Genomic DNA, 23,966 nt, shown 5'->3' on the forward strand with positions numbered 1-23,966 from the left:
TATAATGGCAATGGTAATCAGAATTAATACTCTTTGTGGTTCCACATTTTCCAAACACCATTCCTTTATCAGTTACAGTCTGCAAAGCTTCAGTTTGTCAGTGTACATTTAAAAGAATACAAGCATGTGTTTACTGGATGCTCGCACTGAAGTTGGGCATGGTTTCAGCATACAATTTTACCACATCACAAGCCTTGAGAAAAAACATTTTCTTCCACAGAGAGGTTCAGTTACTGAGGAAACACAAAGCTCTTCATCTCACTGTTTAAGACCCAAACCCAGGAAAAGCAACATGCTTGAAAACAAAATGCATGCTTTTGGAGTTAGAACTTTCTGTGTAAAACACACAGAGACACAGACACACACATTCAGGGGAGGCTCAGGGCACCATTAATAATTACGGTTAATATGATCTCACTTAAACTTGAGAGGGGACGTGTAAGTCAGCTCTTCACAGCTCTTGCAAGTGCATGACACAGAGAGAGAGAGAAAGAGAGAGAGAGAGTGTGTCAGAGAGGACATAAAGTGTATGTGTGTGTGTGTGTGTGTCGTGTAATGCAGCTGCTGCGTGATGATCAACATCCACAAGCTTCTTTACTTCGCTAAGTAAGTGTTTCTCCCTCATTTTCAATTGCTGTGTCATATGATGTTGGATGATCTCACTGATGAAACTATCAATGTACAGCTGTGGGAGCAGGCGTAAATAGATGGCCTCTTCATTAGCTGAGCTGGAGATGCTGACCATCATGTTTTCTCTCCTGGTTTTTGCCCTCTTCACACTTGGAGGGATGCTCAATGAGGAATGTGGACAGTCAAATGGTACAACCAAGACACACACACACACACACACATACACTAATGTCTGGACTGTGACTTAGCGTCTGCACTCACACTTAGGTAAAATAGCAAAATATTAGAGCACCAAAGTACTTCAAAAATGATTACACATTTCAAATAATAATAATATATAAATACATATATACATTCATACATATAGGAAATTTTTGTCATCAACTTAGTGAAGTTTGTCAACTCTGCAAGCATTAAGCACGTGTGGCACACATGTTTAACGAGATTTGGATTTCCACATAACAGAGTTATTTCCACATAACTGAGAGTTATTTCCACATAACTGAGAGTTATTTCCACATAACTGAGAGTTATTTCCACATAACTGAACTTTCTATATCTTCCTCCTGTTAAGACAAACCCGTCTAATTATGAACCTCAGCTTTGAAGCGTTATCTTTAACCTTATTTTCACACAATAAGGTTCTCTTTGTATTTCATTTGTACTTCCTTTGACTGGAATTGCTGCTTTGTTTTATATATTTTATGTTTTAGTGATATTAAATTATTATTATATTAAATGTATTATATATTTTTTCCATTGGTTCATTTATACTTCCACTTAGAGAATGCTTCAGATAAAAAAAACTACCACTAGATCACAAGGCAAACTGTCCAGGCAGGATATAAGATTCTTATATATCTATTTACGATCTACTATCATGAATGAACCCCACACAATTTCTATCAAATGTATAAATCATATTTGATAGATTTATATATATATATATATATATATATATATAATTATTTATTTTAATTAATTATTTTGTTTGGCATCACATTAATTATTAAATGTTATTAATAAATCATTATTATTTTATGTGACCAGATCTGTGATAAAGTATTGCATTTTGAGGTGAAAAACCAAAGCAATTAACTTTCTGTTTCCATTTTCTGCAGCGACTAACACAAACCCACAAAACGATGTGCTGACTGTCTGACTTTGATGAGGGTTATGATTCAGATACAGAAGATTCACAGGGGAAAAGCAGCCCTCTGAGAATGTGACAGTCAAAGCCCCCTCCTGTGTGAACCTGTTGGTTACCAGACAAAAAGTTGAACTGATAACCTCTGAACACAAGTGCATGTGTACTTTGTTAAAGGATCTTGCATCCTCCAGGATGAGCCATAGGGGAGTGGCCTACACTACACATTTTAAAAGAAAAAAAAAGGACTGAACAAAGAAACGCCTGCTTTAACAAACAGTGTGAAGTCAGTATCTCGTGCCTGCTTTCTTTGTGAGAGTGTGAAGACAGAAGGATTTTATCTAACCTAGATCTGTAAGCAGCTGCTTCTACCAGTAAGTTTTAAAAGCTTAACCGTACCTGCTCTTCTTCTTATTTACTCTTTTCTTGTACCTCCTCTTTGAGTTGCTCAAGGATGTTTTCTTCTACCCACTGACGGTTACCTTTGATACTGGAAGGCAGTTGAAAAATCTAGGTCAAAAACAAAAGGTGTGTTTGGCAGGTTGTGAGCGAGCCATCTGATCACTCTATTGAAATGAGAAGTATGAATCACTTGTGCCAAGGCTCAAAGGCTATCGCTAGTGTGAATGCCTACATTTACAGAGAGAAAAATGTAGGAATCACAGGCCATCTGTGGTCGGCTACACTGATTCATTCAGCCTGTCTGTGACAACATAAAAATGCTCTGTTATTCAGCACCAGCTCTTGTTTGACAGCCGTGTTTTCATAAACATATAAATCTATAACTATTTTGCTTACCTGACACGTGATGGCTAAAGAGTTAAAACAAAAAGAATATAATAAAGGATGTTTGATTCTGAAACTCTGCTGAAGATTAAAAATTTATTCACTGATGTTAAGTTCACAGAAAGTCCCTGAAACTTCAGTGACTGTACTTTTTTCTTTGATTTTTCACACTGACTGTTTTATTCATGGGAGCCCGGCCTGGAGTTTCAGCCTGCCACTCATACTGCGATACCACTGTACATTTCTTAACTTTCTAAACCCAGCAGGTGATACTGCTGAGGTTGTGTGAATTCTCACATTTCAAGCTGAATATAAAGCAGAGAAGTCTCGAATGTAATGCCAATTCCAAGTTTATACAGCCCTCTGGTGGCAGTGCATGCAGAACTGCACTCGAAGGATTGCAAAAGCCTTTAAAAAAAAATCGTCTACTGAACTCACTTACAGCCTGATTTGCTGGGCAGTTTACAGAGAATTAAACTGTTTAATATTTTAAAATGCGCCCCATTTTCATGAATACACATAGTCCATAACTTAATCTTAGAAGTATACACTTACCAGCCACTTCATAAGGTAGATGTTAGTATTCATTTTGCGGTACAGTGCCGCTTTAATTCAACCTGATATTGATTGATGAGCATTTAAAAACATGCTCAGTTGGTACTAATGGGGCTAAAGCATGCCAAATAAACATCTCCCACCACCAGCAGCCTGAACAGTTGATACAAGGCAAAATGGATCCATGCTTTCACACCACACCAAACTGTGACCCAAATGTTGCAGCTAAAATTGATATCCATCAGATCAGCAACATTTCTACAACGTTCTATTGTCACATTTTGGTGAGCCCGTGTGAAATATAGCCTCCTGTTCTTAGAGGACAGAAGTGGCAGAAGTCTGCTGCTGTAGCGCATCTCTTTCAAAGTTCTCACCATTCTCTGTGAACCGTAGAGATGGTTGTGTGGGAAAATCCTAGCATTTAAGCAGCTTCTGAAATACTCAGACCCCCATTTGACAACATAACACATTTGAAAAGATTAAAACCGCCTTTCTTTCTCATTCTGATGCTCACTTTGAACTTCAGCAGGTCATCTTTATCATTTCTACATTCCTAAATCCACTGAGTTGCTGCCATCTAACTGGCTGACTAGAAATTTTCTATAACAAGCAGTTGAACAGGTATACCCAGCATAGTGGTTGGTGACTGTATAATTAGAAGCAAGAAGTTTAGTGAGCTAGATTCAAGATTGTTTGTTTGTCACGTGCATGGTTATACAGGTATAACACGCACTGAAATGTGACCTGATACGCTCCTCGACTGTGCAAAGAAATAAAAAAAGAGATCCTTTCTATGAGTAGTCTGCATGTTCCAGCTTTGCCAGTGTGGGTTTAGTAATTCCAGCTTTAGGCGTGGAAATGAGCCTGTGTGGTAGCTCTGTCTGTGCCTGAGCATAAAATTATACAGTGAAGCTACACTGTGGCAAAGAGTAATTTCTTCACTCCTCTGTATAAATGAGTCCTGTTTTGTGTTGTATAGTTGTGTAGATGGAACTGCCATTCACTGGCTTTGAGCTGACCTTCATCATCGTTGCCTTCATCATCTTCACTCTCTTCAGTTTGGCTTCAGTCTGTTTTCAACCACAGGCAGCCCGGCCAGGTACACATTTAGCCTCTGATATCACCACAGAAACCAACGTCAGCCTCTCTAACGCCGATTATCTATGCTCTATCTCAGAAAAAGATGTCTATGAAGTGAAGAAACTGCAGCCATGTAACAAGAAGCAGAGAGTGATCATCAAAGAAGCTGGACAGAACACATAAAGCAAACATTATAAACCCCAGCTGAGTGAAGGCAAAACTGAAAACACCGCTTACTGTTCTTCTTTTTTTTTGTATTAGTGTTGACGCAATGCCCATTACAGTAGGTTCCCACAATAAAGATAAGGTGGCAATAAACTGTACCCTATTAATTATACAGCTTCGTGAGTTATGAGTATTGTTATAAGGCTGAAGGTAATCATTTAGAAGTGTAACACAAATTGCTAACAGCATAACGTGATCTCAGCGTATTTGTTCAGGTATCTGGAGAGGACGATTAGATAAACTTGTAGAGCAAAGATCCTGTTTGTACAGTTTATCACTGTAACACCACATCTTTTCTTTCCTCTATGATAATTTGCTCTTTAGCTCCATCTCCAGTTTTAAAAAAGCATCAGCTGAATTCTGAACTGAGGCCACAGAAAAATAGGTAGAGTTAAATGCCGTGGAGCTGAAGAACCAGACAGAGCCGAACACTGATGCACAGATCTCTGACAAGCCGTGATGTCTGAGTTAGGATTTAACAAACCAAGTGACTTTCAGCCCCTGCAGCCCTCGTGGGGTGACATCCCAGGGGGTTAGAGGCTGCTCCCTGTGGAGAATGCCCCTCGACCCTTAAGCCCTCCATCAATCCTCTGCAGTCAGCCGTCTAGCTGTTGACATGAAGCGGAGGAGGAGCTCCAGAATAAAGCAACTGAGGAAGATTTTCTTTTAAAGACAGCGTCTTTGGTGTGTAATGATGATCCTGTGTGTGTGTGTGTGTGTGTGTGTGTGTGTGTGTGTGTGTGTGTGTGTGTGTGTGTGTGTGTGTGTGTGTGTGTGTATGCAGCCATTGAGGTTAGTATTGGGCTGTTGAAGAGATAAAGGGTCTTCAGAGTAATTAAGCTCTGGCTGGATGGCTACAGCCCTCATTAACACTGACGATATTGTGGCATGACAACAGACCCACTATCACTCTAATGATGGTCAATGAACTCACCAGGCCACAATCCACACCCGTGCACAAAGACACAAGGGCAAGGACACACCCCTACAAATTCAGACATCACGGCACATTTCAACTATGGCCACTCGTTTCATCACCTACACTCTGCTCCTGAATGAGAAACAGAAGAACCCACACAAGCTCCGGCCATCACGTCAGCTCTTTGATTCATAAGACCTTAGACTATGGAAACATCTCACGTGCAAACCATCCTATAAAGAGAGGGGTGATCATTCTTAAAAAGAAACAAACATAAACTCTTCCATATAAAGCACAAGGAGGTCATAATTATATGCAATCTTTGGACTATTTGTGAAATCGTGGTCTTATAATGCCAATATTTGTTTTTATTTTATTTTCAGCCCAGCAGTATTTGCAACAAGGCTTATAACAACCTATATGCCTATATTGGCCTTCATTTTTTTCTCATGTAATCCATTCTGTATCAAATCACCCAGAAATTTCCCAGAAATTCAGAACTCATTCACATTGTCTTTCTTGAACAACCAGCAGTGTGTACAATGGAAATGTGTTCAGCTTTCTATTATAACATGTAGCCCAACTGCTAAATATTTACATCTGAGAACCTACGATGAAAAATATTTATAACTAAATATTTCCGTTAAGCCGACTGGTTCTGGTATCTTTGTTTTTAGCAAAATAAATCCTTGATAAATCATAATACTGTGTTATATTGGTCATGAAATATTTCAATATCACCATTGAGCAGTCCCGCTGCTCATGATTTTTTAATATAACTGTGTTCTAATGTAAAAGGCAGTTGTGTATGAATAGTCTGAAAATAAAGATGGGAAGTTTATTGGGTTTATTTTGTTCTATCTCTAATGTAAAATTAAAAACTGTGGCACAGAGAATCACCAGATCCTCAACCATCATCAAATCTACAGCTGTACATCAGCTAAACATCAGTATCGACCTATGTGATTGATATCAAGTATAAAAAAATGGGCGTTGATTTGCCACATTAACTGTGCGCTAGATAAATGTTTGAAAATAGTGTGCTAAGGAACTGAGAGGATGACCTGTCTTTTGTTTATGCCTCCAGCGAAGTTGAAAAGACTTTCAAGAACGGTGATCTGGAAGCTCAATGGGGAAAAAACCTCACTAAAAAGTTCTACTGGTCACCCATCTACAGCATGTACCTTATATTACCATTTCAGTGTTTTAATGATATGTGCTAATGATCACCCAAGTCTAAAAGTTACAGGGGCATTTTATGGAGCACTGTTCTTCCAAGCAAGTTTTGTCAGAGATAAAGAAAGCTCCTTATCTGCTGATCCCGGTCAAGAGATGATGACAGAGGAAAAGAAGAAAGTGAAACTTTAAGAGGAGGGGAGGAGACGCTGTAAAGTCAGTACAGCTGCTGGGAAAACCAGGACTGCTGTTAACACTCGTAATAACAGCAGCCCTGCAGTCCAACTGTTTTCTGAGCTGCACACTAATTCAGAGCACACTGCCTGCTGAGTTCAGGCACACATTGGACTAAAATATGAGCACGCTGAGCGACGGGATTAATAACGGGGCTGGTACTTGGGAATGCTTCAAATAAATGGTCACACATAAGGCTGCAAATAATTTGCTACCAGCTATTTTTCCTCATTTAGTCACATCATGGTTCTGAAATGTCAAAAAAAAATCTTTTAACGTTTACTGCTATGCTGGACTAACTGCCCAAACTCAGACTTTTGAGTTTTACAATTTCAGTAGTCTGTCTAATTTAATTTTTTGAGACTTTTTGCTGACAAAAAAGTATTTAATCAGCTAATAAAATTCTTGCTCTAATCCAAAAAGAGGCTGATGTTTTAGCGCAGATACAAGTAGCAAGACAGCATTTTGGTTACTTTACACTCAGAGAGGTAAATCCACTTTCCAAATGGTTTCCATCACACACATGAACACATAAAGCACACATCCTGATGCTGTTTTAGCAAAGCAGAAAGAAACAATTTAGATAAATGCTCATCCTTCTCAGTCATTTCCACAGCAAAAGTGGATTTGCAGCTGTTCTGTTTTCTATCGATGTCAACTCATTATCTTCACATGTTATCTTGGGCTTGTTGTTTGTTAAACACTTCATACAATGCAAAAATGCACTGCACTGTTTAAGTAACCAAAGATGGCTCTCACGCCACAAAAGAACAAGCTTCACCTGCAGCCCTGCCAGGGTACTGCAGCAGTGTGAGAGCTCGCCCAGTCTGTGTGTGCCTCTCTCACGGGGGTGTGTTCAAGCAGGCTGGGTAATCCTCGTAAACACGAATAATCCCTTTTATAAGGGCAAATTATTACAACACGCTCTGCAGCGAAGACCTGGTGGGAGAATCTGGTATGAATCTTACTCTCTTACTCCAAAGGGCAGGTAGACAGAAAGTGAGGAACACAGAGAGGCAGAGGTCTGGCAGGAGTTAGCAGGCAGTGGATACCAGGTGGCTGTGAATGACAATTGAGACCAAATAAGCATATTCAAATTGGGAAAATAAAAGTTTTTTAAATGACAAAGGCAGCTGATATGCAAAGTGCAGCTCACCACAGAAACAAACTACATACCTCAGCAGAGTGTTTGCAGCAGGATGAATGTGTGTGTTTGTGTGTTGTTGGGGAAGAATCTCTGTCATTTCAAGGAGCATTTTTGCAAACATCATAAAGCAATAAAAGGCAACATTTGAAAATGCGACACCGACAAACAACACTAAAAAACACAAAGACCCTGGCCTTGGCTTTATTCTTGAGAGCTGAAGGAGCTGACGGCCCAGGTGCTCGTTCAGAGACTCTCTGACTGTTTCAAGCCCTGCGGTCCATTAGTGTCCTGCTGCTCCTCTAATCCTCATTCACATGTAACGGCTGACATTTCATCTTAATGTGTTAATTCATTAGCTGGGTGCTGAATGGAGAGACTCAGTCCACAGAGACGGCCGTCAGCAGACACACTAATGAGTCCCCCCCGCGCGCAGCCGGTGACTGCAGAGCTAATGCCAAGTGAAGTGGGTTACCTGCTGCAGGAAACCCCAACGATGGGCTACCCGGATACCCACGCAGGGCTGGATATTTCTTGGAATGTGGCATAATAAAAACAGCGCTTATACAATACAGACTCTTTTTACCAAAACCAAACAAAAGAAGCAAAGCCGAGAGAAATGCTGCTATTGTAAATGAAAAACCTGTCAGCACCACTCTTTGGGCTTTTAAATGTGCAAAGTTCTGCTTTATTTGATTTATGTATTCATTTTTAATTTCACCGTGGATCCATTGTAAAAAAATATATTATTTAATGATTATTTAATCATTTTTGGCATAATAATAATAATAATGTATTTTATCAGTGGGAAAAGCTGTGATGCAGTTAAAAATCCAGACTTTATCCCTTCCCCCTTCCCACTCTAAAAATCCTTGCTGAGGTTCTGCTGCTCCCTCTCATCGGATGAAGCCAGAAAAATAAGAATAACTAAACAATCTTTATATAAGTTAGCCACAGAATGCTTTGTTTACTTCTCTGGTTATCCTTGTGCTATAAGATATTTATCAAGTTCACCTGGATATTGTGGGTTGTTTTTTTTAACTGTAATGGTTTATCCATGTGATGAGAGAAACAACCAACTAAAAGCCAACATTACAGAGGCAGGCCTTCATGCTGTCACTCAGAGACAGTACAAGATCTACACAGACAGTTAAGACGTCTTTGGCCATCATTAGTCTGCCGTCCCCTAGATTTCATTCAGAGGACCGCTGCCCCCACCACCTCAACACCCAAAAGCTCCAGATGTATATATGTGTGTGTGTGTGTGTGTGTGTGCGCGCGCGCGCGTGTGTGTGTGTGTGTGTGTGTGTGTGTGTGTGTCTTCATCTGTTGGGGGGCAGGAGAGAGCTAGGCGGGATCTGGTTCTTGGAGGACCTGCTATTTCCAGTCACAGCTTCTTAAATCTTTGCTCTAATGTTACAGGTGATAAATCTTCCCTGCCTGCTCACTCCGCTCTCTTTGAAAATATCAGCCACTTGCGCACACAAAATACAGCATGCAGCATGAGTGTGTGTTCAAGGGGCAGTTCAGGGTGCACGGAGGGGGCTTCCTGTCATTTGAATTACCCCTCTACATGTGGGGTCAATATGTGCCAAAATGTGTGTTTGTGTGTGTGTGTTTGAGGGATAGAGAGTTTGTGTGTGTATGGGGGGGGGCTGTTGTGGGAACTACCCACCCACCCCCCTCCCTCTAAAAAAGGCTGTATAAAGGAGGAAGGGGGAGAAGCACCTTTGTCACTTCGCTCTCAGACACAGAGACAATCACTCTGGACACACACATTCCTTCAGGGACATAGCAATTATCCTCAGAAGAGATCTACTTGTTCGTACTGGATTCTCCCAGAGGAGGATTTTCTGACTGAAAAGAGAAGAGGGGCAAATCTGAAAGACACTCAGCATCTCCAGTCCAGTCCGGATTTGAGCTACAGGGACTCTCCGGAATTATTTGTGAAAATTATCATAAGTTTCAGCTCCTGAAACCAGCTGCCACCTAACTATGAGGATATTCAACCTGCTCTACCTTCTCATGCTGCTCGCAGTCATGGCAGCATCGGTCTCCTCTGCCAAGCCAGGTAAGCGTCCTCAGACTTCACCACCCAGAGGTGTCCATTTAAAGGGGGACGCCTATAAATCTGAACGTTAACGTTAGTAATGTCTGCTAGGTACAAAAATAAATACATAAATAAAGCTTTACAACCAGTTACATGGACCAAAACATAGTCCCGGTCAGCAGCGTTCTGAATCACTGCGCACTGACCCTTAAACTCGCATCCATAGCAACAAGCTTGGACTATGTTAGCTATAGTTAACTGTCACTAATAAAACAGATTAGCTTAACCCTATGAGTTAAACAGACTTAAAACTTTTAATAGAAAAGTTTATTTTATTTTTCTGTTTTAACCTAAGCAATGTTAAAAGTGCGCGAGATAATTTGACGGCCAATTATTGACGGGATGTTGGACGTTACTTCTTTATAACAGTGGTGATGCATTCACTGCTTGTTGTGAAAATTGTTGTGAAAAAGTTAAATAGTCAATATTTACAGTTATTATCTCAAAGATTTTCACCCGGTAACTTGAAATTATTTTTCTCAGTTTTGAGTTATTAGGTCAAACTTTTTTTTTGACTATTTGGAAATAAATAAATGAAACTTTTAGTGGTGGAATCAAGCTTCCTCAGCTCAAAGGCTCCAGTCTCATAAACAAATTACAGCTGAGTGACACTGATAATTAAGTGTCGGTATTTATTGATTTCGCATAATGCAGGAAAAGCACTTTTTAAAGCCTCCTTTTAGCCTGACCACAAATAAGTACCCCTCATCTGTAATAAGGAAAAAAACGTTTTAGTGTTCCTGCCTCGTAGCAGGTGCGCTTTCCCCCGCAAATTCTCGACTTTTTTTGCGGTTATCTTTGCGCAGATGCAAAAAAAAAAAAGAAAAGAAAAGAAAAGAAAAAAAGGGGAGGGGGCGGCTGCTGTTAAAGGGGGAGGTTTTGTGCCTCGGGTCGTGATATAGGTTCATGTGCTGATGGCGAGGACACGATGATGAGAGGATAAAAGGAGGAGTGGAGGACAGCGGAGCGCCGCCGGGGTATCCGCAAAGCGGACCGGTGGGCCCTTTGTCCCCGGCTGGAAGGCGCTCCGGAGCGCTTTTGTTAATGACAGTGTTAAAACTTCATGCAAATACCCGTGCTTTATTTACATGACATGGAGTAGCAGTGGCAAGTATAAAGCAGGCTACCTTCAGGGTGGGGTGGGGGGCAGCTTCTTTCAGAGGTACAGGCAGAGAGGGTGGGAGGGGAGTCATAAAGTCATCTGGCGGTTTATCTCTTCCTGGGCTTGGCTGGCAGTCTGGATTTATTAGGGACGTATAAAAATAATCACGTGTTAGGTGAGTGTGTCCCAGCTGTTTGTAAATGGGTTGCAATATAAAAAAAAAAAAGAAACTCTTAAAGTGGTCAGGAGAGGTTATAGAGTTGCAGAAGGTTCAAAATTATATATGCCAGGCATCCACCTGCAGACCGCATGAATGGGCAGCTTTTTGCCTGATAGCAGTCTAATTTAATTAAATATCTGTTTACATCTACAATCAAACCATCTCTTTTACTCCAGATTTCTTGAACCTGAGGAAAAAATACCACAGACACCACTGCCCACACAGACGCTGCCTGCCTCTGCACTCCAGAGTACCCTTCCCTTGAGGTAAGAGACATTCACTCATGCATGTGTTCATATATAGCAGGAGGTTATGAGCCGAGCCTAACAAAAACAGGCTACGTGGCCGGCAGGTTGGCAGTCAGGAAAAGCGTGTGTGTGATTAGTGTTTACGAAGAACAGAGGACATAAATCTCACAAACTGAACTGGGAGGAGGTGAAAGAGGGGACTCAAGGTGACTTTATGTCTAAATGCTGTTTTTATCCATTACAGGTCAGGAGAACTGCAATGGGGAAGACTCGAGGAGAGAAATGTGAATATGGACCGCAGTTTGTGGCAGAAACATCACGGCTGGAGCCCATGAAAGAAGGGGAGATATGGGACTCCACAAAGATGCCACCCACAGACTTTAATGTACATGTATCTGCTTCTGCAGCAAGAATCTGAATATTCATTAAACCATGAAAAGCTACAACAGCTGGGCGACCACAGAGCTGGGCTCGGCCAGTTTTGAGCTCCTTCCAAATGATAAAACGGGGAAAATAGCATGAGAGCTTTTAATCAATATCATCAAGTATATTCAATAATCGATTTAAAAAGCTGCGGACCAAAGAGCTGTAAATACCCCTAGTATAGCTACAAATTGTTTATATTGTATGTTCAGATGTTTATTGAATTACTTTTTAATAAAAACAAAACAAAAAAGAAAACTGTTTTGTGTTTGTGTTAAAGATGCAATGCACTACATCCAGATTACACTTAACTCTTGACAGAACAGGTTTAAAAAAAAAAAAAAAAAAAAATATATATATATATATATATATATATATATATATATATATATATATATATGAATGTTAAATGCCCCGTATCAAACGGGGGATCCTGCTACCTGAAGGCCTCCTATTAAATCTGCACTCTCATCTGGAGCCACACGGGAAAGCCCTTGTAAATATTGCGCTCCCTGTGGAGTTACGGATACCGGAGCATAAAGGAGACACAATGCGGAACAAACACCAAGGCTTCAAATGACAATCTCCACATTTCATTAGTGTAGAGTCCCGTGACTGTTGGGAGTTTTAAGCGAAGAGGGAGAAGGCATTTACTCCAGCTGATGTTGACACTGCTGTGTTTCTATTGTTTCGTGCTCTTGCACCACATCACACAAGATAAACACTCGCCGACAAAAACAAAGCAGTTGCCACATACTTGGATACAGTCTCAACTCTCGCAGTGAAAAGGCTTTAAAAATCACAAGAATATTAAAGATTTATTGAAATCTGATCACAAACTATTCCAGTGACTGAACAAAGAAACACACTCCCCAAATAAACCACCGGCACACACATTTTTAGATACATAAAAAGCACTTACACGTTTTACAGCATGGTTTAACCGCTCTCGTTTAGTTTGATGCTGATAAGTGACAACCTCTCCCTGCTCGGTGAAGATGATCTTTAGAACAATTTCACCGCTCTGTTTCTTTCACAGCAACAAAAAGCGGCAGCACACGTGGGTCACCGGGGGTCGTGGCACAGTGATAACCCCCCCGCCCACCTCTGATCTGTGACCCACGACTTCTCCCCTCTGCCTCTTTAACTGCCCTCCCGCTTTCAGTTCACCTCCTCCTCCTTTATCTGTCCATTTCAGGTGAAGATGCCCCACAGAGGAGCCCTCTCACTCAGTCTGTGTGTACAGGTGCATTTGCCCACAGCTTCCCCTTCTTTTAAAGCCTCCAATTGCTTTTTTAAAATTCCTTGTAGAGTTAAATGATCAGGCTCTTTTTCCCCAGAGTGTTGGAGGGTGTCCTCGTCTGGCATCGAGGAAGAGGCCAAACTGTGGTTAGTGCTGTGCAGTGAGGTTGAGCAGCCTCTTGCTCAGTATGGTGTTGTGCTGTTTCAGGTACTCGATCAGATCGGCCTGTTTCTCCACCACCTCCTCCAGATTAGAGCTTCCTCTGTAACAAAAATAAGAGTTTGTAAAAGATCCTCATACAAGAATACCAGCCTTGAGGGTTATCTCAAGTATTTCTCAAACTATGCAGCAATAAAAAAAATAAAAAAAATGTCTACAAAATCTTCAAAAAGAGTGTGAGGGTCCAAAAATGCCGCCATCATCTCCGAGCCGAAGCTCATTTAAAATGGACTGAGGGAAAGTGGAAAGCTGTTCTGTAGTCAGACGAATTGAAATTTGAAAGTCTTTCTGCAGACAACACCAAAGAGCAGAGGGAGCATCCAGCTTGCTTCGGCGCTCAGTTCAAAAGTAAGCATCTTTTGTGTACATTAGTGTCAATGTACATTTGGAAAGCCATCATCAATGCTGAAAGGTATACACGCAGCTTTTGGGGTGACACGTGCTCCCATCCAGGTGACGTCTTACTCGTGAAAGACGTTCCATATTTGAGCAAGACAATGCTAAGCCACACACTGCATCTACTGCTACAGCATGTCTTTGTAGCAGAAGAGTCCAGGTGCTTAACTGGCCTACAGGTCAGATCTTACCCGAATAAAAAAAAACATAATATAAAAAAATTAAAATTGGCCAGTCATTAAATGGAAAATAAGACCCAAGACTGAGCAGCTAGGATCCTGTATTAGACGAGAATGAGACAACATTCCTCTCCAGCAGCTCCTCTCCTCAGTGCCCAGATGTTTACAGACTTGTTAAAAGAAGACTGGATGCTACACATGACCCTGTCTCACATGTTTTGGTATCTGATTGTATATACACAGGTTTGGAAGCAATTATGCTACCAGCCAGGGCTTGCTTGTTTCAGTAAGAAATTAAAGTCTGCACATATTAGAGCACCTCACTCACTGAAACATTTAATTCACTATGAAACAAAACAAACAAACAAAAAGATCACAAAGGAAGCCTGTAAAACATGCACCAAGTCTCATGTTGTGCCTCATCAGGCCCACATGACTGCATCTCCAAGCACTAACATCATAAAATTGTACTTTTTACCAAAGTTATTTTGTAATCTTTACCATCTGAATGTGAGGTAAATTGTAAACCGATCACGGGAGATGCTCTTAAACTGATCCCTTTTAAAATGGAAACTCATGCTGCTATGGCTTAAAATCACATTCATTCAATTCATGTGTCTCCACAGAGGAAACTTAAATCTGAGCACAGCGACACTTCTGTGGGTGCCTGAGTGAAACTGCTGTACCTGAATCCCGTCTCAGTCGGTGCGTTGGTGACGCTGTAGGTGTGTGAAAGCTCTTCCTGGCTCACATCTGGTGCAGCGCGCTCTCTGTTGAACCGCATCACTTTAACTGGAAAAGCAAACAAAAAGCTCTTAGCCTCGCAATAAAATCATCAAACCCGAGTTTTAATGCTGCCGACTGCTTGTAAAGGCACACAGACATTATTGAGCAGTGACAGGTTTCTACCCACGATAATCACCTAGGTGAGAAACATGACACTTTTAAAAAAAAATTTAAATTGTTTTTCATCCCTCTGACTCTCCTAAACACATAGAGGCTGTTATATCCTGCAGTTAGTTCTTATGGGCTGCCATATCCTGCACTTAAACCTCTAATTCTCACACCCTAAACATGCACCTTTACTAAGGGGTGGTGCTAGCAGCAAGGTGTGTGTATGGTGGGTCCAATAGTTTACAGTAAGAGAAGCTGCAAACAAAATATGTGCTGGAGGAGTTTTTAGGGTCACAAGGCTACGGTTTGAGTACGTCTGTAAGCCTGTATGGGTGAGGCTGCGATGAAGGCCAAAGGGAGGAGCTGGCCGAGTATTGATAAGACTTGAGCGTCATTAGCCAGAAGAAATTGTCAGGGAGGTTCTAAAGAGCACTATCTTTACTTTGCTACAGTGCAGCATCTCAACATCAACACTCACACACAATCCAAAGAAATGCTACACATTCCTGCATAATGAGGCCCTAAATCTGTGTGTGTGTGCTCACAAGTAAATAAAGCAATAATAAGTAAGTATTTGTGGGAGAGATTCCTACATTCCTCAGAAATGAGGTGGAGGAGAGAAAAGCAAAAGGTATAAAGGCAAAATGTCACGATGAGCCTTTGTTTGATGCAGAAAAATCACAAACTGCTCTGAAATATTTACAATACCAGGAGAGAGAAAAAAAAAAAATCAACCATTTTCCCAGCTCACAAAAACGCTTTCATATATTAAATTTTAAAAAAAAAAAATTAAAAGAAAAGTTTCATACACGAAAAATGCCTTTCAAAAATTTTTTTTTTTTTTAAAAAGCAGATGTATGGACAAATGTCCCTGAAAACTTTGCAGATTTCATTTTACTTTAAATATATTTGAACATTTAGCCGTTTTAACTTACATTAATTAGAACATTTAACAACGCAAATAAATCTAAGGAAAGCATGCACTGCATGCGGCAGGAAAAATCTTATTAACATCATAAAATGATGTATTTACATTTAGTTTTAGCAGACACACTGTCAGCGCTGCAGGCATCTGCTTCAGTAAAATTCTGACTTCAACAGACAGACACAACAGGATGGATGGATTGGGCAGTGTAAAGGAAGTGATACATTTCACATGTTCTTGTTACAGACTCTCACGGCTGGACAGACAGAGCTCAGGCCTGGTCTGCTCGCATCTGAGAAGCCTCAATGACCCATCCAGGAAGGCCCATTTCCAGGTGACAACAGCAAAGCTGCAGAAGTGCTAAGAGCGAATGCGCCCAGCATGGTAGTGCGCCGGAAGTGTCGGTGCGGCGCGGCTTTGCAGACCCCACGTCTACATTGTTGTAGCTATGCACCATCAGCAGGGGGCAGTGTCAAAAATATGTCCCACAACCAGTTATGTGGGCTACTGTTGTTAAAGTTTGTGGTGTTACAACTTCTACCACGAAAAGACAAGCGTTACCACAAGAGTCTTTCTAGTGAAGCAAAGCAAAACAATGAAAACTACTGACTGAAGCCATACTTGATGCTTTTCAACAAAGCTTTGAGATTCTTAATGTTTTTGAAGGACCACATGCAAGTACATCTGCATAACAGCTTTGGTAAAGTTCCCACAATCCTCCTTCTCTTAGCCAAAGAGCATCAATGCAGCACCATGACCTAGCCACATAACAGAGAGGAACCAGCAAGAACACACTTTTGAACAGAAAGCATATAGATAACAGAGAGAAGCAGCGGTGAAGTCTTCTAGGTGTAGTATATGCTATGAAAAAACATCAAAGTCGGGCACAGAGTAGCAAAAAGTGGTTAAGAACAGCAGAGCCGAGACCCTGTGGAACTTCAAGTTCCAGACACACGAGCAGCTGCTGACTAACCGGCCAGACACAGCGGTGGCTGACGAGAAGCAGAGGAGGCCAGCTGTGACAGATGTGGTAATCCCAGCTGACAATAACATCAGAAAGAAGGAGCACGAGAAGACGGAGAAGTAGCAGGGCCTGAAGGAACCAGTGGAACAGATGGTGGACAGAGTGGAGGAATTTGGTATATTAGGCTAGGAGAACACACAACAGGTTCAACATCTGAGATGATGAGCAGTGCAGTCCTGGGAACAGCTAAGATACTGCTCTGAATCCTAAAACTCCCAGGCTTCCGGTGTAGCAATCAGTGGGTAGAAAGAAGAACGCCAGTGCTCAGTTTCCAATAACTATAGATCTTTTGCAAGTAGGTCAGCCGAGAGCATGTTTTCCCTTACGAGTAATGTTGTCTAAGAGTCTTTTCTATCAGTAAATAGATAAAGTAAGCCACAGTATTGCAAACAATGAGCACAGGGTAATTTTTCATGCAAACCGACCCACATTTACTATATATAGCGAGGTGTGTTGAATGAGGCGCATTAAAAAGGCACATTAACATTTATCATTTACCTGCAGGGAAAAATATTCCAAGCATTAAACATCGATGATTATTTATCATTCATAAAATGGTGTGAGAGATTAAATATTCACTTGTAGTCTGCACTGACAGGCATCAAACAAATATATTCTAAAATAATAATAATAGTAATAATGATAAAATAATGGAGGACTTCCTGATCAAAAATGTGGTTTGAATCTTTTAAAAGTGATTCAGTCTTGTTTTACTTCTCCCCATCATGCAGTATATGGGGTTGGTGTGTGATCGGGTTATACTGCAGCTATCAGCATCAATGTGTGTGTGTCTCTGTTGTGCCCTGCAGTGCTTACACTAAGTTCTTGGTCAGCCAGAAGAGAGAGATGTAAGGTAGGCCTTTGAAGGCCGGGGCATGGCTTTGATGTGCAAGGAGGTCTATAGAGGAGAGGGTATTCATGTTAAAATGAGAGAGGTCGAAACATACAGAAAACCTTCAAAGACACACACACACACACACACACACACACGAGCACAGACACATACCCACACACGCAATCACAATCAGGCACGCACTTCAAAGACAAGTTGAACGAGGACTTTATGGCTGCAGGCATTACATCTCTCTCTGAGAAAAAGAAGAAAAAGAGTTTGCTTTTTTCATTTTCTTTTTCACGACCTCACTGGTGCCACCTTGACTCTCTCCGATCTGTCAGGGTGCCTGTTTGTGCTCGGTTCGTGCTGTGAGGCATCGTTCTGATTGTGCTATGCCTGACTGCACTGATCTGAGCAGGAATGCAACCGGTGACCAGGGACACCCCCCACCACACACAAACACACTGAAAAACCAGCACTGTAAACACAGGGACAATGTGCATGGGTCTCCCATGGGTGAAGAGGGTGAAGGGGGTGAGGGCTACCCTTTGGCTAGGTTAAATCCTAATGCCTCTAATCTTTTCTCTGTGGCTCTTCGGTATCTTCATCTCACATCTGTGCCCCTCAGCTGCCAAACACAACTTTAATATGGATTTCCTTTCATCACATGATTCTTCAATATCAGCATCCTCTGATTTAGCATCTTTAACAGGAGTTTTCACTCAGAGGGAGGCAGGACTTCTCACACACACACACACACACACACACACACACACACACACACACACACACACACACACACACACACACACACACACACGGCAAAATACTGTTAACTGCCGATTACGACAATATCGCATCGTGGTATTTTTGAAGACAACAAATTGCAATTCACACAATTGATTAAAAAAACAGATCTTTGTCATATGTTGCTGCGATCTTCACCCTCTGACACTTTGGATAAGCCTCAGTTCCTCTAATCTGGATAAGCAGTTAAAAGAAACGGGTGGATGGATGTAGCGGTTGCGTTTGTTAGGGGTTAAGATGCCAACCATGAGCCACAACGTCTCCAGATCACTAGCACCTGGGGGGGCTTTAGTCACATCTCTCTCATTCATTTCCTGTGGTTCCTCCCCGTTCTTCAACAAAGGCAGAAAAACAAATCTGTATAACCCCGATAACTTGCCAAATGAAACCAGATACCTTTTTAGTGCCTTATTTACTAAAAACAAAACAAACAAAAAATTTCTTTCCTTCTTTAAAACTTCTATTCTTCTCAGACACGTCATGAATGAGTGAACCACATAAGAAGATTTTAAATCAGTGAACTACTTCATAAAATCAAAAAATTAAGAATTGCTTTGGGTGCGTCTGCTTTTGATTCCTTTCCCCTGAACTAAAGTTTGACTTCCTGCTACCACACAGTTTAGTTTGATGTGCCTCAAATGGAAAACTGGGAAGAATTTCAAGAATTTCTGGAGATTTATATTAAAATAAGGCGTTGACTTAATTTACAGCTGTGCACGTACGCGGTGTATAGCTTCATCTTATAAAATACTTATGTACAATTAAATGAAGTAAATCTGAGTCTCTGTCCTGTAAAACCATCTGAACACAGCAGTGTCTTCTACTATACCCGGTCCTCCTGTATGAAAACTGATTTGGTTTTAGGCATGCACGGCATCACCTGCTTATTTCACTGCATGTGTGGAAAGCATGCATTTAATGCATTTCATGGCTAGATTATGGTTCTGTGCTTTTTATTTTTTGCCTTTTTAAAAATGCATCACACTGTTTGCAAGTCTGATTCTAAAGGCTGTTTCTACATAAAAAGCAAACTTTTAGCTAACCTGACATTAAAAAAAACAAACAAACAAACAAAAAAACCAGATGATAAAAAATTTTGTAGATTAGTTTGGTTTCACCATCCTAATGAACAATTAGTTTTATACTACAAAAAGCAGCGTCACAGTGAGGGACCTTTCCGTTAATAGCCGCTGCTTCGAGCCAACAAGCTACCAAAGCTACTTAATCTGAAATGTGTATCACAGGGTTAAATAACAATAGCTAAATTTAACCAGTTTGTTCTTGAGGGTTAAGGCAAAGGAAACGCACACAGTGGACACACAGACAGTGTTCAAAGTCTGCAAACACCGTGCTGAATCTGAAGCAAAGAATCAGCAGATCAGCAGAGAGGAGGAGGGTGGACAGAGAGTTGAATGGTTGATTGTCATGCTGTCGAGTCTGAAAAGGGCAGGGCAGGTATTGTAATGCAAACGCACTAAGACACAGTGTGGGGGTAGTGTGTGTGTAATGTAATCTACAGGGTGTGCCTCTCAATATAAAAAACAGCTGATGTTAGAGCTGCTATCTAATAAGTAATGCTGCAGCACAAAAAACACACTCTTATTATGAACTAGTGATTGAGAACCAACAGTAAAAAAGTGTTATTACATTAAACTCTACAAGCTGTATGGAAGCCAGTGAATGTGGTAGAGATAAAGTCCCAAACGTCTCTGGAGGTCTTATATCAGCTGTTTTTTTTTTAATCTGAGAAAAAACATCAAAAAAACCAAAACAAAATAAACTGATATTCGGTATTTAGTCAAGAGTTGTTTTCACAATGAAACTCTGGAAAATATCTGGAAAAACCTGGTCTGTGCATTATCTTACATGTGGCAGACACAGGACACCCACTTGCTCGCTCGCGATAGACTCTCTGGACAATTACTTGCTCTATTCCCACAAGGATTCAGTCAAACATTACACAGACTTTACTAGAAAGCAGGCAGGTTAAAGACTGTTTAATGTCTGCCCCGACTGATTAGGGCAAAAAAATGTCTTTAAAAAAAATAAAAAAGGTTTAGGGGCTGTAGTGCATGAGTGAAAACAGCTTTCGTTCATTGCCAGGCGACTTTTTAGGAAAGAGAAGAAAATGTCTTTAACGGTTAAAAAAAAAAAAAAAAAGGAAAAAAAAGAAAAAAGAAGAATGATTAAGCTAAGCATGGACTTCCTGTTTATTTTTCCATGTGCTGCCTTTTTGCAGCTAATATACAATACGGGATGCTGTGTAATAATAATAATAATGACGATGATGAATGTAATAACAGAATTCACTGGTATTGTATATCCGTTTTTAATGCAGTGCTGGCTGAGGGCCTGAAGCTCACAGGCATCCAGTAGTGACTTTAAGTCTTGTTCCTTTCTACAGAGAGATTTCCCCAGATTCTTAATGTACTCCAAATGAGATATAGCCATTCAGGGAACATTATTTTTTAAAATTTTCCACAATTTATAGATGCTGTTTTTGTGCAGATCAGTGAAACTCTGCTTTTCCAGTATGCTCATTTTTATACTAAAGTCACTAACCTGTTGCCAGTTAACCTGATTAGTTGAAAATGTTTTTGCAGCTGTTTCATTTTAGCACCACTTACTTTTCCAACCTTTTGCTCTCCCGGTCCCAACTTTTTTGAGACGTGTTGCCGCTGAAGAAATTCAAAGTGAGCTGAGATTTTTTAAGAATATTAAAACATCTCATTTTAAACATTTCATTCATCTTCAGTGTTCTATTGTGAATAAAATATTGGTGTATGAAGTTGAAAAAGATTGCATTCTGTCTTTATTCACACACGTCCCAAACCACACCCAGACTTAAGTTTGACCACAACGAGTTTATCTGATCTGTACGTAAAGGAACTTATATTTCAGTTTCTTCTTCATAAAGAATTTTAAAACTGTATATTTTGTCTATACCTACCCTTTTTCAAATGTATATTTGATTTTTAAAATGGTTTATTACTCTACAACTTCAAGGTTAAACTATTTAGATGTGACAGGGAAGGTAGGAAAAAACAAGTACATGTGCAGACTAATTGGTTAGCAACAAGGAGCTCGAGTTTCATCTTTCAAAAAATAATTGTCTTGGTGTTTCAGAATGTAAGCCTGAGTATTTGATGTTAAAGGTCTATATACATTATTTTAGAAACCTTAAATTTGTCTTCAGTCCTACAAAAGGGTCAATCTTAAATCCCCGATTGAGATTCTTTTACTCAACATTAAAATAAGATCACTTTACCTATGTAATACAGCAGGTATGGCAATGTCAACAAGACCTCAAATCCCAGAATACTGAGCAGCACGTAGACGTGTACAGTCTGTGGTAATCTCGCAGCCAGAAGAGTCATAAGCAGAGCGTTTCCTGTACACACACAGAAATATAAACACTTACTTTTGTTTTAGGATTACTGCCACCTTGTGGATAACACTGCCCATTACAGATTCATTCACTGTATCCTCATGAAAAGTTGTACCTGCAGAGTGTATGATGAACGGCACCTGTTTCAGCCTCTGCATTTGTCTGTAAAACCGCAGGTATCCTCTGCTCCGAGCACGACTGTGGTGGTGATGCACGCAGCCTGTGAACACCAGCACCAGAATCCATAAACACGACTTTGCGAACACGATGACGCTGTCGCCTTGGACTCTCCCCAAAATACTCTTACACACTTCCTCTTGGCCGAATTTTAATACACACAGCACTGCCACGCAGGCAGACAACACAACATAAACCACCTGAAAAGAACAGGAGAGTAGAGGATTTGAGACTTACTGGTATTTAATGACTTGGTGAACACTGCGTATGTGCAAATGTGTGCATATCATACATTCAGCAGAGTCAGCAGGATGGCATGGCAGTGTGTTGGCACAGTCTGAAACTCTCTCCTGATGGCAGAGTGGAGGGCATCCGCAGAGATCAGGGGCCCATCCACCAAAGGCTCTTCCTCTATGCTTCGTGTCATATCTGCGGAGGAGCCTGCCTGCTAAAACAAACACATACATGCTTTATGCAACTGCCGCCAGGTCGCTTAAAAGTACCTTAAATTCATTAAGTACGATCAGATCCTTGAGTTTGAGTTGATTTAGCAGCTGTTTACAGGAAGAAGCAGCAAATTTAAACGGTTTTTATCTCAAATTCACTATGGGCTTTTGGGTCTGATAGAAGTAATAAGTGGTGACTGAAAACAATGACTTCCCAAACTTACCCAGAAGCAGGTCTGCAATTAATTTGAGAGCAGACCAAGCAGGTCTGGCTTTAAGGTTTGTGTGCACTTCGAAAATGTATGCAAAACTAACGAGTATTTAAGGCTAGTCAGTCAAGGTTTAGGCACTTAGAAGCGTAAAGACAACTTATGGTGTGCTTACTCCACACCACTTGTGCTGGCTACTAAAAGAAAAAAAGAAGCTAATATAGGGTTTCAGTTCTTAATCTCGGTTCAATATCGGCACTGAAAATAAGGGAAATGAGCACATATTCATGAGTTAAAGAACTCGGTAGAGATATATAGAGCAAACATTTACTAGTTAATTATTTCCAAAACAAACCTGCTGCGGAACAAGAGAAGCAGAGTCGCAGCTAATTCACGTCTCATCGTGTTGTTTTTAGCCGACAGCTTCAACTAGCCAGCTAGCCCACAAGCTAACTTCCGCGTGCAGTTAAACATCAATATAAGGAAACAAGCGCGCTGTTGACGTGGCAATCAATTTAATGTGGATTGAAAGGTACGTACTGCATAAAGCGAGGGTCCCTTTGGGTCCATCTGTCCGGACGTTCAGCGTTTTTAAAATAACAACAACAAACTACATTGGCTTACAATTTATTTGCCAGATAGGTCAGGTGAATATTAGTAAACTTCCGGTCCTTCCTTTTTTGGCGCCGTTTTCTGGCTACTTGCTCAATAGTTCCGTTTTTTTTTTTAATTTTAAAACCGAAAAATAATTACATCAAAACGACTTCAGATTGCGGTAAAGCCAAAACCGGACCGGATATGAAAAAAAGTTTACTGGTGTAAAAACCAGTTAGTTTTTTAAAGGCTCATTGAAAAGAGTTTTAAGCCTCAAACAAACTCATCCATCTACGAGGTGAACTATGAACAAAAAACTTGTGATCTGAATTTCTAAAGTGGGAAATGAAAAAAAGGCGAAGGTTTTAAGGGTGAAGAAATGACTCATCCTTCACACTACACTACTCATAATGTACTACAAAACCCGGATTACAATGCCAAGAGCTTACGTAGTGCTGTCTCAGAACATTTTATATATATTTTGTTATTTTTGTTTGTTTCTGTGTGTGTAATAAAATATAATACGACCTTCCTGAAACATTTGAACATTTCCATGGTAACAGCGAACAGCACCAATCAGAGACCTCGCTGGAATTTAGGCTTCTGGGTAAAGTAGTTTTCCCGCGATATC

General features: G+C 40.6%; 1 protein-coding gene and 2 long non-coding RNA genes across 6 annotated transcripts; 2 read left to right on the forward strand and 1 right to left on the reverse strand.

The window, feature by feature from the left end:
* Window positions 1-298: 298 nt before the first annotated feature.
* Window positions 299-2,681, forward strand: LOC113024377 (uncharacterized). Its single transcript, XR_003272651.2, has 3 exons — window positions 299-606; window positions 686-819; window positions 1,752-2,681. It is a non-coding gene; the product is annotated as an uncharacterized LOC113024377 (long non-coding RNA).
* A 1,416-nt stretch (window positions 2,682-4,097) lies between these two features.
* LOC145429472 (uncharacterized) lies at window positions 4,098-4,535 on the forward strand. Its single transcript, XR_013909716.1, has 2 exons — window positions 4,098-4,217; window positions 4,296-4,535. It is a non-coding gene; the product is annotated as an uncharacterized LOC145429472 (long non-coding RNA).
* Window positions 4,536-12,798: 8,263 nt separating this feature from the next.
* On the reverse strand, window positions 12,799-23,556 carry tmem192 (transmembrane protein 192). 4 transcript variants are annotated; one of them, XM_026171407.2, is made up of 6 exons: window positions 23,282-23,556; window positions 22,379-22,531; window positions 22,025-22,286; window positions 21,790-21,912; window positions 14,723-14,828; window positions 12,799-13,504 (listed from the first exon to the last, which is right to left on the reverse strand). In XM_026171407.2, exons 1-6 carry the CDS (start codon window positions 23,309-23,311, stop codon window positions 13,390-13,392), a joined length of 789 nt encoding a protein of 262 aa, XP_026027192.2. In that variant the 5' UTR covers window positions 23,312-23,556; the 3' UTR covers window positions 12,799-13,389. The 4 variants fall into 4 exon arrangements, with proteins under 4 accessions (XP_026027192.2, XP_026027191.2, XP_026027193.2 ...); XM_026171406.2 differs by having other exon boundaries at window positions 22,379-22,534; window positions 23,282-23,439; XM_026171408.2 differs by having other exon boundaries at window positions 22,379-22,534; window positions 23,097-23,402.
* Between the last annotated feature and the right edge of the window lie 410 nt (window positions 23,557-23,966).

Source organism: Astatotilapia calliptera, chromosome 6 (assembly GCF_964374335.1).
Source record: "Astatotilapia calliptera chromosome 6, fAstCal68.1, whole genome shotgun sequence".
NCBI classification, from domain to species: domain Eukaryota; kingdom Metazoa; phylum Chordata; class Actinopteri; order Cichliformes; family Cichlidae; genus Astatotilapia; species Astatotilapia calliptera.